This window comes from Carassius auratus, chromosome 34 (assembly GCF_003368295.1).
Source record: "Carassius auratus strain Wakin chromosome 34, ASM336829v1, whole genome shotgun sequence".
NCBI lineage: Eukaryota > Metazoa > Chordata > Actinopteri > Cypriniformes > Cyprinidae > Carassius > Carassius auratus.
Window position 1 is genome coordinate 16,904,606 of NC_039276.1, and position 18,550 is coordinate 16,923,155.

At 39.2% G+C, this 18,550-nt stretch overlaps 4 protein-coding genes across 4 annotated transcripts in view; all 4 read left to right on the forward strand.

Moving 5' to 3' along the window:
- The window catches only part of LOC113053349 (gamma-crystallin M2-like), a 10,386-nt gene extending 10,119 nt beyond the window's left edge, over positions 1–267 (forward strand). The window contains exon 4 of the mRNA XM_026218290.1: positions 213–267. Coding sequence (XP_026074075.1) covers positions 213–252 — 40 coding nt within the window. The 3' untranslated portion in view covers positions 253–267. The remainder of the gene's footprint in view (positions 1–212) is intronic.
- A 1,224-nt stretch (positions 268–1,491) lies between these two features.
- Positions 1,492–2,322, forward strand: LOC113053350 (gamma-crystallin M2-like). The gene is made up of 3 exons (XM_026218291.1): positions 1,492–1,521; positions 1,635–1,877; positions 1,978–2,322. The coding sequence occupies exons 1-3, from the start codon at positions 1,492–1,494 to the stop codon at positions 2,248–2,250; spliced, it is 546 nt and encodes a 181-aa protein (XP_026074076.1). The 3' UTR covers positions 2,251–2,322.
- A 3,244-nt stretch (positions 2,323–5,566) lies between these two features.
- Positions 5,567–6,491, forward strand: LOC113053355 (gamma-crystallin M2-like). Its single transcript, XM_026218296.1, has 3 exons — positions 5,567–5,614; positions 5,820–6,062; positions 6,190–6,491. Exons 1-3 carry the CDS (start codon positions 5,603–5,605, stop codon positions 6,460–6,462), a joined length of 528 nt encoding a protein of 175 aa, XP_026074081.1. The 5' UTR covers positions 5,567–5,602; the 3' UTR covers positions 6,463–6,491.
- An 8,400-nt stretch (positions 6,492–14,891) lies between these two features.
- crygmxl1 (crystallin, gamma MX, like 1) lies at positions 14,892–15,916 on the forward strand. The gene is made up of 3 exons (XM_026218321.1): positions 14,892–14,922; positions 15,072–15,314; positions 15,437–15,916. The coding sequence occupies exons 1-3, from the start codon at positions 14,914–14,916 to the stop codon at positions 15,704–15,706; spliced, it is 522 nt and encodes a 173-aa protein (XP_026074106.1). The 5' UTR covers positions 14,892–14,913; the 3' UTR covers positions 15,707–15,916.
- Positions 15,917–18,550: the final 2,634 nt, after the last annotated feature.

The window sequence follows — 18,550 nt, forward strand, 5'->3', positions numbered from 1 at the left end:
ATATATATATATATAAACTTTAACCTCTGTTTATTTATTAAAAATAAATAAATAAATACTGGGTGCCTTAAATTTAGGCACTGGTTGAACTGTACTTTATATTAATACCACCTTTTTCTATAAAAATTTGCACAATCTACATTTAAAAAATAAGAATCATTAATATGCCTCATGTTCATGAATCTAATGCCACCCATATTGCTGAAGCTCCTGTACTCTCCAGGCCTGAAGTACCACTGCCTGCCTCTGTAGTGGGGCTGCTCATACATGAGCCAGTGGCCATCTATCACATGGCAGGACTGGCAGTGAGGCATACGATAACGGTCCATGATACTGTCACAGTCATCCATCATTTCATACATCTGACCCATGAAGTTCTCCCTCTCGCAGATCCTCATACAGAAGCATCCTCTATGCTGCAAAGGCATCAATAGAAATGTGAATCTACAGTTTGAGCTAAATTGGTAAGAACATTTAGTGAACAACTTTAGGGGGTATAAAGCTGTATGCATTATTCTCTTACCATAGGGATAATTCGGTTTTGCACCAAAAAAGCACCAAACTGCACCAAAAAAGATTTGGTGCAGTTGTTCATTCCAAACATAGACATGTAATCAGCATAGTCTCCCCTCCTAAAGAAATACTGATTTCCCATGTAGTTGAGATGATCATACATCATCCAGCATCCACTCTCCACTCTGCAAGAGTGACAGCGGCTCATGTAGGAGGAGAAATCGGCACATTCACTCATACAGTCATAAGAGCGACCCTGGAAGTTCCTGTCCTCATAGAAGAGAATATATTTTGGAACACAAATTAAGCAATGAGACATTTGTGTGCTTTTAAAAGGAGTAAAACAGCATCTTAAAGATTTACTATTGTTTTTATGTGTCGTTGGTATGCCACTAAATTAATTATTAAAAAAAAGATAATGTATGTAGCTGCTTTCGATCTTCTTACCATGTACAGTAGCAGCATTTCACTTAAAATTACAAATATTGGGAAAAGGGAAATCAGTAATTTTGACTGAGAGCTTTGTTCATGATCAAGAATTATAATAATTTAATTTTTTCTAGTATTAATAGTTTATTATGTTTAACATTTAAAGCATCATTTTGGGAATTAAAAAGCTAATCACACAACAGGTTTAAACAATCAATAATTACGCATTAACTATATAAACAAGTCCTGCTTAAACAGATCAGTTTTGATCAACATTGTGTTTTGCAAAAATAGACTTAGAAAATCTGTATTTCGAAATGTCTGAAAAGCGTTACTGTGGAAAGCGTATACAACCTGTAGGTTATGTAAAAATGTCCAACAATGAATGCACTCTGAATGCTTCAATACTGATCTGCTGAGTCAGGAGGTTGTCCTCAATCTCAATTGCAAGCACACAGTTTTATTCAATTCGCTCGGGTATAAAAGTAAGGGTGAGACCTGGCAGAAGGACAGAGCAGTTTAAACGGAAGAGTCAAATCGTTTTAAAAAATGACTACATCAGGCATGAACATGTGCAAGGTAAGTAATGACAATGAAATAACAAAATTTCTCTTTCACTCTCCAGTAGAATGCAATATTTATTGTAATGCATACCTCAAAATTCCTAGTTACCTCATGTTTAATCTCATCAGGTCATCTTCTACGAGGACAAGAACTTCCAGGGTCGCTCTTATGAGTGTACAAGCGACTGTGCTGACATGTCCCCCTACTTGAGTCGCTGTCACTCTTGCAGAGTTGAGAGTGGATGCTTCATGATGTACGACCGTCCCAACTACATGGGAAATCAGTATTTCTTTAGGAGGGGAGAATATGCTGATTACATGTCTATGTTTGGAATGAGCGACTGCATCAGATCTTGCCGTATGATCCCCATGGTGAGAGAATTCTACATCCTTGACTTGCCACAGAGCTGGTAGCTAAATGCTCTTACAACAATTTAGCATAAATTTTAAATTTCTGTTTATATATTTGCAGCACAGAGGATCCTTCAGAATGAGGATCTATGAGAGGGAGAACTTCATGGGGCAGATGTACGAGATGATGGATGACTGTGACAGTACCATGGACCGTTACCGTATGCCTCACTGCCAGTCCTGCCATGTGATGGACGGCCACTGGCTCATGTATGAGCAGCCCCACTACAGAGGCAGGATGTCATACTTCAGGCCTGGAGAGTACAGGAGCTTCAGAGATATGGGTAGCATGAGATTCATGAGCATGAGGCGTATCAGTGATTCCTTCTATTAAAAAATAAATTGCATTAATGTGAGAACATTTGTTACTTGTCAATAAAGTACTTTTAAACAGCTCTCTTAAAACACCTTAGGTGTTCTTGTTTTTGTTTTGTTTTTGTATACATACTGAAATGAAATCTAGTCATCAAATTATGTCCTGTGGATACTTGACTAAGCTGGAAACAGCATCACTTAGCAGTCAAAAATAGACTACTAAAAATATAAAATAAACAAATAAAATAAAAACAGACAAAAATCTTATATCTTCACTCCAATCTAGTCACTCTACTTCCAATCTAGTTCCAAAGTAAACTACTCTTCAGAAGTCATGCCAGAAGTAATGGCTGTATCTTAGCAAGGATATCATTGAGTAAAATAATTTTGTCTTTGATTCACCAAGTAAAACAAGTTAGTCATTAACTTTCACTGACAGCAGACAGAATAAACATGACAATTAAACATTATATATATGAAGAGTTCAGATGCAAAAGCCTCTAAATGCCATCTGAAATTTTCATCTAAAATTAGGATTTTTATCAAGCTCCTATGCTTAGGTTGAGTCATTTTACTTTAATGGCAATGTGCAGGTCCTTTTCCAGGCTATTAAAGTGAAATAACTGAATATAAATATAGGAGCCTGATGAAAATCCTAATTTTAGGTGAAAATTTCAGATGGCACTTAGAGGCTTCTGCATCTGAACTCTTCATATATATAATATCACATAATTAGTAAATTATAGCCAACATATACTGTATACATTATACATATAAACATTATAGCCAACATAACTAATAGTCAGTTATTTAAGCTTGCCAATTTTAAACTGTACAACATTATTTGACAGTGTACCACCAATTTGCATATTTACTGTAGAATAGTCAATGTCCAAAACACTCTGCACGTGACATATCACAGTAAGGTCATTTTGCGAGGTGGGAATATATATATATATTATATGTCAGAATAATTTAAAATAATATTTCAGGTTTTATTCCAGCCAGGCTCTATCAAACAATATCTGCTCAATGATTACCATAGACAAACACTGACTTGCACCACATTTCATGTCATACACATGCAGATCTGGGCAGTGTTTCTGTGAAATGGGCTGTGATAGCCAGTGCGTCTTGCACTGCATCAGGGCTGTAGCAGTAGGCAAGGCTGCTGGGTCATGAACTTGGGCATGGTAAATGGGACAAAAAATTATAATGCAAACCCATGTCCTGTGACCATAAGACAAAGACTATCAGCTTATAAAACTATGCAATATCAGCAGTAATTGTAGCTGGATCAGCAATCTCTTGAGCAGAGGGATCTGAGGATGAAGCAGGAACTGAAATGTTGTGGCTGTGACCAGTACAGATTGAGAGACATGGGCTGGTAAGACAAGAAAGAGATAACAGGGACAATACCAAAAAAGCAAACACTAGATAGACAGAAAGACATTCACAGAAGCTGGAACAGTTGAAAATCCAGGAGTATGAACCATAACAGTTAACAGGAATCATAATTGTTGTGACAGAAACACGGACCTTTGCTCATGTTTTTGGATTGATGTATTGCTTTAAATTGAAAGAATATTTCACCCTAAAATAAATTCTGTCATCATTTATTCACCCTCATTCCAAATTGTATGAAGTTCTTTCTTCTGGTGAACACAAATGAAGATATTTTTAAGAATATTGGTAATCTATAGCTCTTAGCAACTATTTGGTTACCAACAATCTTCAAATATCTTTTGTGTTCAACATAAGAAAGAAATATTGTTGCTGACAAGGTACACCGCTCAATGGGTGTTCTAATGGAAGTGGCCTCTTTTAGCAGAACAATGCATACTGCATACATTGTTTAGGAATGGTTTGAAGGACATGATGAAGAGTTAAAGGTGTTCCCCTAGCCTCCAAATTCAACATATCTTAATCCAATTCAAGGATCTATGGGATGTGCTGAACAAACAAATTTGATCTATGTGGCTCCACCTTGCAACCTTCAGGACATGAAGGATCTACTGCTAATGTCTTGGTGCCCGATATCACAAGACACCTTCAGAGGTGTTGTACAACAACAAGATCAATAGAGCTTGCAAACTGTTAAATGTTTTAAATTATATTGTAGGCATTCATCAGTTAAGGGGATGGAAAAGATGAGCTGCGCTAGTGGAAACAACATGAGACCAGGCTACAATGACCATCAAGAGTGTTTAGCATCGCACAGTGTTTAGTGTCACCACCAGCAGCAGTAGTGAGCCTGCCTTGAGTGCAGCTGGGAGAGTTATAGAAGAAAGGAGAACTGGATTAAAACTAAGACTGCCCTCGACTGAAGATTTAGTTTAGTCACTCATTTAAGCCATATAATATAGTTGTATATTAACTTAATTACTTAAATATATACTCAACCATAATGAACATTTAAATATAGGCCTATAAGCCAACTAGGCATTCCGCACTCACAGAGACGTTTTCTTTATTTTACTGAAGCACAACGTTTTGTTGATAGTGTGAGTGTACACAAATAAAAGTTGCCTTTATAGTTTAAATGATTTATTATCTGTATGAGCAAGATACCTCTATGCATTAAGCATGCTTTAGCTTCCACAAACACTATGCACCTGATAGCACAGATTATGTAGGTTTAACATTTAAAAAAACATTGTGATAAGCTTAAAATGTTTAATATCTAAGGATTTTATTGTAAGCAAGTCAAGTGTTTTGATTTGAAGGCTAAATTTATCAAACATGTGGTAAACGGAAATAAATAACCATTTTGCCATTAAACAAAAAAACGAAAAAACAACAACAACAACAAAAAAGAATTATTTTAATGGATGCAACAGTATACAGTAAAAGAAGAAAAAAAAAACAGTCATGGGCTCCAGTCGAACTTGGTCCAAGAATTCTGATAAGCTGTCAGACAAGGGAAGTGTCTCAGGACAGGGCTGGGCTAGGGCCTACATTTAAGGACAATGCAGGGCATCATAGCAGGAGTCACTCTGTTCCTAACAATCAAACAATCAAAGGGGGAAAACTTCCTATTATAGTTGACATTAAAAATTAACATAATAAATATACAGGTTTGTTAACTTCAGAGTGTTAACTTGGTACAACCTGTATTTTGGCTGTAGAGTGCAATCTTTTTACTGGAATTGCTTTACAAGCAGAGATTTCTAATATTCTCCACAACAGGGCTTGAAATAATATAACCCTTTCAGGTCTGCAGTAGCAAACTGTACAACTCATTACACCATGCAGCTGACTAAGGCCTTTTTAAACAATAGGAATACAAATTCTTTCGGCGTCCATATAGTATAAATAAGGCAGCAGGCTGTCATTACAGTAGCAAATTTGGAAAGACCCCAACAGCAACCATGCATGGAAAGGTAAGTCAAGACCAAAAAAATAACCAATTCCTCAACACCTTACTAAACTACACGATTTGTTTGCATTAAACTGATTGCTTTTCCTCTCTAACTGATATAGAACACTTCAATTTCAATTCACTTGGATATTGTGTTGGGTAATGTTTAATATGATGTTGATAAATAGTAATTCATTCAATACTGAACATTTTTATGTTTGTTGCAGGTCATCTTCTATGAGGACAGGAACTTCCAGGGTCGCTCGTATGAGTGTATGAGCGACTGTGGTGACTTCTCCTCCTACATGAGCCGCTGTCACTCTTGTAAAGTGGAGAGTGGATGCTGGATGATGTACGATCGTCCCAACTACATGGGAAATCAGTATTTCTTTAGGAGGGGAGACTATGCTGATTACATGTCTATGTTTGGAATGAATGAATGCATCAGGTCCTGCCGTATGATCCCCATGGTGAGTTCCATGAACATTTAGCATTTGTTAGAAATTAACTCTTTTTTATTATTATTAAATCCAAATTCTGAATTGACATTATAAACTACTAAAACTAAAAGACCTCATGACAACTTCTTCACTACAGTACAGGGGATCCTACAGAATGAGGATTTACGAGAGGGAGAACTTCATGGGTCAGATGTATGAGCTGACTGATGATTGTGACAACATCATGGACCGTTACCGCATGTCTCACTGCCAATCCTGCCATGTGATGGACGGCCACTGGCTCATGTATGAGCAGCCCCACTACAAAGGCAGGCAGTGGTACTTCAGGCCTGGAGAGTACAGGAGCTTCAGCAATATGGGTGGCATGAGATTCATGAGCATGAGGCGTATCATGGACTCCTGGTTCTAAAGGGTCAATAAAATAATTTCTCTACAACACTATTTGTTTTGAAAATTCTTTAATGCAAATAGTTGATCTGTAATGGATTATCCACAAACAAATATTCTGACAAACTTTCAAGAAACAGAATACAAAATGTTACTGACATAAAGCTACTCTCCTATCTTGTTTCTTTGTCAGACAAAATTGCAGATTTGCCATTATGATCGGTCAGATAGCCTGTCAATCAAGCTCATGGCCCTAACAGCAAAAGAAAAATAAATCCACTTTTACGTTTCCTTCAGTTTCCAAATAAAGGGAAAAAAGAAAGACTTTTTTCAGCCCATTCCTCAGCATTTTGTATTTGAAAGCACCCCACATCTGTTTTTGAAAAAGTCAAAAAGAGCATGCATAATATGCATGAACAAACCCATTTGAGTTATCTTTTTCCATAGTCAGGGTTCGAAATTTACTTTAAAAAGTTAGGACCACCAGCTAAAATTTAGGGGCACCCACTGAAAATTAAGGAACACCACAACTGCCAATTGAGCATAACAGACGACAGCATCATAAGGATTGAACCTGATCCAACACACTTGTCCTAACATTTTTTGTTTGATACCAATTGCCTTTATTTTACAAGCACATACACACACACATTCAGTATCTCAGAAAATTTGAATATTATGAAAAGGTTCAATATTGAAGACACCTGGTGCCATACTCTAATCAGCTAATTAACCTTTAAATGGTCTCTCAGCCTTAGTTCCGGAGGCTACACAATCATGGGGAAGACTTCTGACTTGACAGTTGTCCAAAAGACGACCATTGACACCTTGCACAAGGAGGGCAAGACACAAAAGGTCATTGCAAAAGAGGCTGGCTGTTCACAGAGCTTTGTGTCCAAGCACATTAATAGAGAGGCGAAGGGAAGGAAAGAGATGTGGTAGAAAATATTGTACAAGCAATAGGTATAAGCGCACCCTGGATAGGACTGTGAAACAAAACCCATTCAAAAATGAGGGGGAGATTCACAAAGAGTGGACTGCAGCTGGAGTCAGTGCTTCAAGAACCACTATGCACAGACGTATGCAAGACATGGGTTTCAGCTGTCGCATTCCTTGTGTCAAGCCACTCTTGAACAACATACAGCATCAGAAGCCTCTCGCTTCAAAAAGGACTGGACTGCTGCTGAGTGGTTTAAAGTTATGTTCTCTGATTAAAGTCAATTTTGCGTTTCTTTTGGATATCAAGCTCCCAGAGTCTGGAGGAAGAGAGGAGAGGCACACAATCACAATAATACCTGTGCCTAAAGTCTCTAGGGCTATAGCCCTTGGAGACTTTAGACCAGTGGCACTCACTCCACTCTTAGCTAAGTGTATGGAGAGAGTGGTCAGCACCCATCTTATGTCTTCTGTTGGGAATCAACTTGACCCCCTTCAATTTACCTATAGGTCACACAGTGGCACAGAGGACGCAACTCTTACTCTTGTAAATCAAATAGCTGAACATTTGCAACAACCAAAGTCACTTGCTTGGGTTCTTTTTATTGATTTTACTTTTGCTTTTAATACTATGCAAACTGACATTCTTTTAGAACAACTTCATAGGATGAATGTGAACGGTGGGCTCATTCACTGGATTAGAAGTTTCTTAACTGACTGCCCTCAGAGAGTCTTAATGAATGGGGTCTACTCAGATGAGCTTGTTATAAATACTGGAGCACCACAAGGCTGTGTGTTGTCACCTTTGTTGGTTATTTATATAAATGATATGACTGTGCACAGCACCAATGTTAGTTTCCTTAAATATTCTGATGACATGGCCTTGGTAGGACTTCTCACAGAAAATAATGCAGCACATGAGGAAGCTTATTTTAGCCAAGTTACTTTATTGCAGGATTGGTTTCAAACTGTTAAATTGGAAATTAACGTGACTAAAACAAAAGAACTTGAAATACAAACGAATCCAAGAGGGGCCAGTAACATCAACCCTGTTGTACTTAACAGCTGGCCCCTGGAAGTAGTTGAAAATTTTAATTACCTGGGTACAATCATTGATCGTACTTTAAGTTTTAATGTTAACTCAGAGAGTATTTTTAAGAGAGCTAATCAGCAATTGTTTTTAATTAGAAAACTGAGGAGTTTCAGGGTCAGTCAGCATATTCTCGAGATGGCATATAGGGGCCTGTAAGTATTTTACAGTTTAATATAACAGCTTGGTATGGTAAACTGAATGTTTGAAACAAGCTTTCTAAAATTGTTAATACGGCAGGGAAGGTGATTGGCAAGTCACAAAGGCAGCTTGGGGATGTATTTGATAAGGCGGTACTCAGGAAGGCCCGACAGATATCAACAGGCACCCTAGGGGAAGTCGTGGCCTAATGGTTAGAGAGTCGGACTCCCAATCAAATGGTTGTGAGTTCGAGTCCTGGGCCGGCAGGAATTGTGGGTTGGGGGAGTGCATGTACAGTTCTCTCTCCACCTTCAATACCACGAGGTGCCCTTGAGCAAGGCATCGAACCCCCAACTGCTCCCCAGGTGCCGCAGCATAAATGGCTGCCCACTGCTCCGGGTGTGTGTTCACTGTGTGTGTGTTCACTGCTCTGTGTGTGTGTGTGTGCACTTTGGATGGATTAAATGCAGAGCACAAATTCTGAGTATGGGTCACCATACTTGGCTGAATGTCATGTCACTTTCAATGTCACTACACCCACTGAACTCAGAGTTTGAATTGCTTCCATCTGGCCATAGATTCAGGGTCCCAACGGTGAGCCGGAACATCTATAATAGATCTTTTATTCCCCATGCCATACAGGAATTTAATCTAACTGTTTATTGTAGACTGAAACCTATCTTATTTTAATCAGCTGCACTGCTTTCCATTTTCTGTTGTTGTATGTTGTGATGGTGGTAGTATTGCACTCTTAACTGTGTGTATTTTAATGTAAGTTTAAATGTGGTGCCATTGAGGTATTTCTGTTCGGAGAAGTCGAAGACAAATTTCCACTAAGGTGGACAATAAATTCTAATGAATGAATGAATCCACGTTGCTTGAGGTCCAGTGTAAAGTTCCAGTCACTGATGGTTTGCAGTGCCATGTCATCTGCTGGTGTTGGTTCGCTGTGTTTTCTGAGGTCAAAGGTCAACACAACCTTATACCGGGAAGTTTTAGAGCACTTCATGCTTCCTTGCTGCTGACCAACTTTATGGAGATGCAGATTTCATTTTCCAGCAAGACTTGGCACCTGCACTCAGTGCCAAAGCTTCCAGTACCTGTTTTAAGGACAATGGTATCCCTGTTCTTAATTGGCCAGCAAACTCGCCTGAACCTAACCCCATAGAAAATCTATGGGGTATTGGGAAGAGGAAGATACGATATGCCAGACCCAAGAATTCAGAAGAGCTGAAGGCCACTATCAGAGCAACCTGGCCTCTCATAACACCTGAGCAGTGCCACAGACTGATCAACTCCATGCCATGCTGCATTGCTGCAGTAATTCAGCCAAAAGGAGCCTTAACTAAGTATTGAGTGCTGTACATGCTCATACTTTTCATTTTCATTATTTTTAGTTGGCCAAAATTTAAAAAAAAAAAATTCTTTGTGTTGGTCTTAAGGTATATTCAAATTTTCTGAGAAACTGAATTTAGGATTTTCCTTAGTTGTCAGTTATAATCAAAATTAAAAGAAATAAACATTTGAAATATTTCAGTCTGTGTGTAATGAATGAATATGACATACAAGTTTAACTTTTTTAATGGAATTAGTGAAATAAATCAACTTTTTGATGATATTCGAATTATATGACCAGCACCTGCATTTGCTAGCACACGAGCAGCTCCGTTTCACCTTGAGGACAATTTCTGTCTTTGCGCTTGCCAAATTCCACCGTGTAAATAGCAAATCTGTCATGGCATGAGCGCAACTGGCTCTTAAAGGGGGGGTGAAATGCTCGTTTTCACTCAATATCATGTTAATCTTGAGTACCTATAGAGTAGTACTGCATCCTTCATAACTCCAAAAAGTATTTAGTTTTATTATATTCATAAGAGAAAGATAGTCTGAACCGATTTTTCCCGGAAAAACACGAGCGCCTGGAGGCGTGACGTGTGGGCGGAGCTAAAGAATTACGAGCGCCAGTTGCGTTGAGAGCGTTTGGAAGCTGTGACAGCTGTGAGGGCTGAAACTGAACGAGAGCAGCAGCAGCAAGGACTCGCTCAGAGCGGGGCTCGAACCCGGGTCTCCGATGGGAGGCGGACGCACTAACAAGGAGGCAGAGATATTTTAAGCAGTTTTACTCACCGCCTGTGGTTCCAACACACAATCGTGACCCTTTTTCGTTGGGATTGCATCATCCTTAAGAAATAAACGATACGCAAATCCGTCGTCAAACTGGGCTTTGTTTGTAAAACAAGCATTTTAGAAATGCAGGGAACAAACACAAACACTTGCACAACTCCGTTGATGCTCTGTAAAAATAAACTCCATCCACTGGTCCCTTAATGCTGTTTTTTCTTTGGTAATCTGTGCAGGGTTGTCTTGCCCTGGCAACCAAAAACACATTCCTTTTGTGACATTTCGCGACGCTCTCGCTCTGATCAGTGATTGTCTGTGCACAGCCTCTCTCTGCTCTGCTATACGGGAGCGCGCGCTCTTCCGGCAAACGTGCCCTCAGGACCCATATAAGGAAATTCCGCTCCATCTAACGTCACACAGAGCCATACTCGAAAAAAACTTTCCGAAACTTGTGACAAACCGGAAGGAGTATTTTTGGAACAGAAATACTCCTTCAAACGTACAACTTAATTTTTGAAACTTTGTCCATGTTTAGCATGGGAATCCAACTCTTTAACAGTGTAAAAAACTCAGTATGCATGAAATAGCATTTCACCCCCCCCTTTAAAGGGAATGGAAGATGAGACTCTAATTGGTTAATTGCACGTTACACCCAAAAACACCCATTACTCATTAAGAGAATAGGGAAACCCCGTTTATACCATGCGCCTGGGAGGGCCAACTGTTTTCCGTCATTAAAATAGCAAAAGTGGGTTTGGACATTTTTGATCGTTAAAATAGAGCCCAATATTATCAGAGGTGAAAACTGGAAAAAAGGTAATTTATTGAACTAATATTAATCTTTATGTTCTCCCACAGGCAAAAAGAAAAAGAAAAAGAAAAAGAAAAAGAAAAAGAAAAAGAAAAAGAAAAGAAAAGAAAAGAAAAGAAAAGAAATGAATGTGGCAGCAGAAAAAAATATACAGTACATAAAAATATAATTCAATCAGATAAAGCTTCAAGCGTAAAATGGGTGCAGCCTAACATTTCATTTGACTTGATATTCTGTCCCGATCATCAGCTGGGGTGCCCATGAACTCCAGTAGAGCGCACTCCACTCAGTACTCTTGCATTTGGTGTCCATTTCCATTCCCAACTCGATTTTCCATAATCCCATGCTTAGGGCTAATCACCACCATTACCACTCCTCTAGCTTTTTAAGGACTTGTTCCATTTTGGACTTGTAGAACCAATTAAATCATTGTTAGCTGGAGGGGAATTTAATGGCAGTTTGAGGGACATCATGGACTATGCTCTTTTGTTGTGTGACCCTCCGTTCACTGTCCCATCTGCTTGGCTGTGTTGCTGTAGTGGTCCTGTGGTCTGCCCTGGAGGGCTCCAGTTCCACCTGATCTGCCCCAGTGGGCTCCAGTTCCACCTGCTCCACCCTGGCTTCCTGCTCTGTCGGCACTGCCTCGGTCCCCAGAAAATCCACTTCCACGCGGACCTGGACCTCCATCCATCCCCCTATTCCACCTCCGCTCCACCTCCCACATGAACTTTGGACTGTTCTTAGTTAAGAGCATCTGGAAGCCACTCCTTAAGGGGGGTGGGGTGGAGAGACTATGTCACGATCATCAGCTGGAGTGCCCATGAACTCCAGTAGAGAGCACTCCACTCAGGACTCTTGCATTTGGTGTCCATTTCCCTTCCCAACTCCATTTCCCATAATCCCATGCTTAGGGCTAATCATCACCAAGTGTTCCCCATTACCACTCCCCTATATAAACTGTGTTTGGACTCTTAGTGATTGTGAAGTCTTGTTTAGCCCCGTCTAGCATTTCCGAGCGTTTCCCTAGTGTTTGTTCTTTCCATGTCTGATTTTGGATTGTATATACCACCTTTGATTCTCTGCCGCCTGCCCAGACCTCTGCCTGGTACTGTCATTGATTCTGGATTTCCCTTTACACACTTGACGCTGTTAGTTGATTACTGCCTGTTTTACCATTCTATAATTAATTCTGCAAATGGATCCGAATGTCTCTGACTCCGCGTAACACATTCATTAAATATAATTCAGTGTATATCTATTTCAATGTGCAGCAGCTTTTCCCACATAGTCTAATGCACATAATTAAGTGTTCTCTAATCCAACATGCTATTTCTTATTATAAATAAAATAAATTTCTTAATTAGGGTAATAAAATTCAGAAGCCAAGAGCAAGAAGGCAGAGACTTGTAAAATGGGGGGATAACCTGCACCAGCATCACTAACAGATGAAGAGGAGATTGCCACAATAGCAATATTAAAATCCAACAGGGAAAATAATTTGTTGCTTTTGTATTTGTAGAATAAATTTATTTGTAGACCAAATAAATTGTGAATAATTTGTGTTTATTTAACAGCTCTGGTGGTGGTTAAGGCATATATCTCGCACTACCTTTCCATCTGACATCCTTCCATTCCATACATGTAGCCTAATCAACTTCATTTTTAGAAGGTACAATGGTGAGATCAGTGCATCCAACCACACTGAAAATCCTAAAGAAAATTCTAATTATTAGGTTGCAAAAATATGTTATTAAGGGAGTGCCAAAATGCAGGACCATTCAAATGAATATGCATGTGGATATGACAAAATAAATAAATTAGATTGAATTAAATTAAATCCTCGCTGATTTAAATGTATCTCCCCACAAATTAACGCAGCCTACAGGATCCCTTATTAAAAGACATGCCATTTTTGTCAAATTTACAATGTCTGCATGATGAAAATGAAAGTGGTCCAGTAAGAAAAATAATGTTGTTTCCATTTCCATTAAAATTATTTTTCTTACATCGCTGGCAATTCATTTTACTTTTTTACCCAAGAAAACAAGGCTAAATATAGTATATATTTTATCTTATATAGAAAATGCATCATGATTTTTTTTATATTTGAACTTGAAATAAAACAAACATCTCAGCAATAATAGTGATTTTTACAGCATGAATGAATGAATGAATGAGGTATTTAAACATATCTTATGCTTTAAAAGGGTGGAGGAGTCCGAAATAAACCATGGATTTACCAAAGAACACCTGCTCCCAACCATGTTAGGTTCACAAGTTGTTACTATGGTAAATTACCGAGAGGTTTAGTTTTGTCTTTTATTGGAACCGAAAAATCAGACATCCCTTTTCAGGGGTTAACAAACTCTGAATTTCCAACAAAACCCACTTTCTGGAATGCACCCCAGGTGTGTGCACATTGTTTTCCTAGGCAAGGGATGGCAGCAGAATGGAACAATGTTCTAGGAAATGTTCTGCTGCGAAACCTTGGGTCCTGGTATTCATGAGGATATTACTTTGATTCAAAGCACCTACCCTTCATTGCAATGATGTTTCCTGATTCCCTGACTTTTTCAGCAGCATAATGCACAACAAGGCAAAATACTTCAGGAATGGTTTGAAGAAAATGACAAAAGGTTAACGTTGTTGCCAAATTAACCAACTCATAATCTGGTTGAAAATCAGTGGGTTGTGCTGGACCAACAAATCCGATCCATGGAGCCCCCAACTTACAACTTGAACTAGGACTAAAAGGATCTGCTGCTAATGTCTTTGTGCCAGATACCACAGGACACATTCAGAGGTCTTGAGTAGTCCGTGCCTTGACACATCAAAGGAATGGGTGGCATGAAATTTGTGAGCATCAGGCACATTACAGATCATTGGTATTGTTTTACTGTGTTTGATATTTCTATTAAAGAAATCATATCTCCATTTGGTTTCAGCATCAATTGGTCTGTTACATCATCTAAAGTGGTCTGTTACATCATCTAAAGTCACCTAAAACATCCACAACTTGATATCAATGCCATAACAAGTCAAGTAGCTTGCCTTTGAAGAGCTTGGAGGAAATTTATATTTACACTTATATTGGTATTTATCCTGCTTAATACAATAAAATCATAATTCAAACTTTCATGAACACAATGAGTTAATAAGCAGCACTGTTACCATTCACAAGATAACAAAAAAATGATTTGGTCTACTGCCAAATGATGCAGATTCCTATTTTTGTTCAGCAGCTGACCACTCTTTCAAAGCAAAATGCTGACATCTGAAGTTAATTGATGTTACTGACAATGCCTCTTTTCCTAAAGTATATAAAAGGATCCCAGTAGCCCTTTCTCAGCATAGGAAAACACTGATTCAACACAATGGGAAAGGTGAGCCTTGTCGAATCTTTTTCTCATTTAATATTTGTAAGTTTAATAAACAGGGATATCTGCAAAATGTCTGGAAGGGGAGTGGGGTTATTTGAGTGTGAATGCATAACATACATTAAAAATAAAACAACTAAAAAACTCTGTTACAGATCATCTTCTATGAAGACAAGAACTTTCAGGGCCGCTCCTATGAGTGCACTAGTGACTGTGCTGACCTGCACTCTCATTTCAGTCGCTGTAACTCTATTCAGGTTGAAAGTGGAAACTGGATAGTATATGAGCGGCCACACTTTATGGGTTACCAGTACTTTCTGCGCCAAGGTGAATATGCTGACTACCAACGGTGGATGGGTTTCAATGATTGTGTCAGATCCTGTCGAATGATACCCCAAGTGAGGCCTCCCCTTTTACTTATTCCAAATTTATTTAATTATTATTAGTTTTATTAGTATTCTTTTTTTTTTTGCATTACACTTTACTGTGATGTTTAAATAAGTGTATTTTCAATCCGTAGCATCAGGGATCCTACAAAATGACAATTTATGAACGTTCGGACTTCGGTGGTCAGATGATGGAGTTTACTGATGACTGTCCATCCCTTTATGATCGATTCCATTACAATGATATCCATTCTTGCAATGTTCAAGATGGATACTGGATTTTCTATGAGCACCCTAATTACAGAGGCAGACAATACCTCCTGAGACCTGGCGAATACAGGAGGTATAGCGACTGGGGTGCCATGAGCTCAAGAGTTGGTTCTATCAGACGTATTACCTTCTAAAACTGAAAGGCAAGAATTAGATCTGGCATGAAAGAAACCATGCAATTAACCTTATCTTTTCTGACATTACTATTGGAAAATAATTGTACCACTTTTGTTATGTTTTTTCAGAATGTACTTTTATTCTGCCTATAGCTGATCTGATATCAAGAAACTGCAAATAATTTTTGTTTACACATTAAAATAATAAATAAACTTTACATGGGGGTATATGGGTGTGTTGACTAGTTAAATCAGCCTGTTCTCGTTTCTCATTCATTATCAAATAAAGCTGAGCTTACAAATCAAATTGCTCTATTATTTATAGCAATCTCTACAGCAACACATCCAAAGCAACTGCTCTACCACAAAACATGGGACACAAAGACAAGATACAGGGGAACATAAAGGCTTTAGATAAATGGATACAATAACTTAGTAGAAGTCTGAAGGGGTATTTTAGTTTCACTGACAGCATCAATGCAGTCATGCATTCTTTGTTAGATGTTTTATCTTTTCTCACCAAATATTTGAGTTTCTTACCAAAGGCCTACACCTGTTCAACACACTTTATAAGTACACATCATTCTAGTGACTTCTATCCTCCTAAAACAACATTTAAACTTCAAACCCAACTCAGTTCTTATCAATGAAAATTATGTGAACACAAGATCACCTCCTGTACTACAACCACAGAGTTAAATTGGTTATATATTAAAGTATTGCATCTGTGGCCCTAGTCTTTGATCCAGTTCTGGGCCACTTCAGGGCCGTCATTCTTTGCGGTACTTGGGCCGAGGGAAAAGTGATTTTGTAGCCTGGAGCCAATATATATATTTATTTTATATATATATATTATAAAAACAAAAAATTAATTAAGAAATCCAATAAAACATCTCGGTTACGTATGTAACCGTGGTTCCCTGAATAGGGAACGAGATGCTGCGGTGACGTCCCCAGTATGGGAACTCCCCTCGGTGTGACGAATGTCTGAAGTCCTATACCATCCTGCCAATCTTATTGGCCAAATAGCGCTTGGCACTACCCTTACGCATGCGCACACATCATACACCTGGGTGCCACGCGCTATTTTGCTCAGATATCATGAACTGAAGAAGAAGAATGCTATCATGGTATGGAACGGCCAGGACCGCAGCATCTTGTTCCCTATTCAGGGAACCATGGTTACATACATAACCGAGATGTTCCATTTCATAAGTCACTTCGATGCTGCGGTGACGTCACCAGTATGGGAACGCTATACCATAACGCCTGACATACCTGATAGCTGGGATCCAAAGAAGCATCTGCTCAAGTGGAGAGAACCCGGGAGCCAGGAGCCATCCTCACATCCATACTGTAGGACTTGATGAAAGTGCTCGAAGAGGACCATCCTGCCGCAGCACAGATATCATCCATAGAGGATCCACTGAGAAAAGCTCTTGAAGAAGCCACTGGAATGAGCTCTAATTCCTAAGGGGGAAGCGAGTCCGCGTGCCTCATAGGCTAAAGATATTGCTTCCACCAGCCAATGGGACATGCGTTGTTTTGTAACAGCATGGCCTTTATTCTTATGTCCAAAACAGACAAACAGCTGGTCAGACTCACGCCATGGGACTGTTCGATCAACATAAGTCTTTAAAGCTCTGACAGGGCAAAGACTTAGATCTCCTGACCCTGCATCAGCAGGGGGTAAAGCCTCCAAGACCACTTACTGAAAACGAAAGGGATTAGAAGCGACCTTAGGGACATAATTAGGCCTCGGTTGCAACAACACCTTCATTTTATGACTACACCCCAGCATCCAGTAATACTAGAAAATCCCTTGCTAACCATCCACAACCCACAGATTTCTTGGGGTTCCAGGGAACTTACCAAATGGTCTCCGCATTGTCACGATCGTTGCCTACAAGGTCATACACAACTGCCATGTCTAACAAGTATTGAAAGTCCAGAAAGTAGCAAACCAGTTCATATTCCCACAGAGTACATTGAATTCCTGGAAGACTTCAGCAAAGCTAAAGCTGCTATAGTACCTCTGCACCACCCTTGGGACTGTGCTATAGACTTATTACCCAACACTGCACCTCCCAGAAGCAAAGTATACCCACTAACTATTCCTGAAACGCACGCCATGGAGCAGTACATTGAAGAGGCTCTGGAGTCTGGCTTTTATCCGCCCATGCACATCACCAGCAGCATCTGGATTTTTATTTGTGGAAAAGAAGGATGGAGGCCTATCTCAACTCAGTCACTATCAAGAACAGGCACCCACTCCCATTAGTTCCCTCAGCCTTAGAACAATCACGTGAAGCCACAATTTTTACCAAGCTTGATTTACAAAGTGCCTATTATTTAATCAGGATCAGAGAAGGTGATGAATGGAAGACAGCATTTATCACCACCAGGGGGCACTATGAATACTCGGTGATGCCTTATGGCCTATCCAATTCACCGTCAGTATTTCAGTAATTTATCAATGAGATCTTTCGGGACATTCTAAACAACCACGTTATCGCCTACATTGATGACATTCTAATATATTCAAAAAAAACGTGAACAGCATATCCAAGATGTGAAAGATGTTCTCTCTCGATTGCTGGCAAATCAGTTATATGTTAAGGCAGAAAAATTTGAATTTCATGTCTCGAATACCACTTTTCTAGGCAACAAGATCAGTCATCATGGAGTGGATGCTTAAAGGAAAACCAAGGAAACTAGCATGGACACCACTTTTAACACTGCTCCAATTCTGAAACACCCAAACCTTGACCTACCATTCATAGTGGAAGTAGACGCTTCTGACGTCGGCATCGGAGCAGTTTTATCTCAGAAAAAAAGGAAACCCTGGTAAATTTTTTCCCA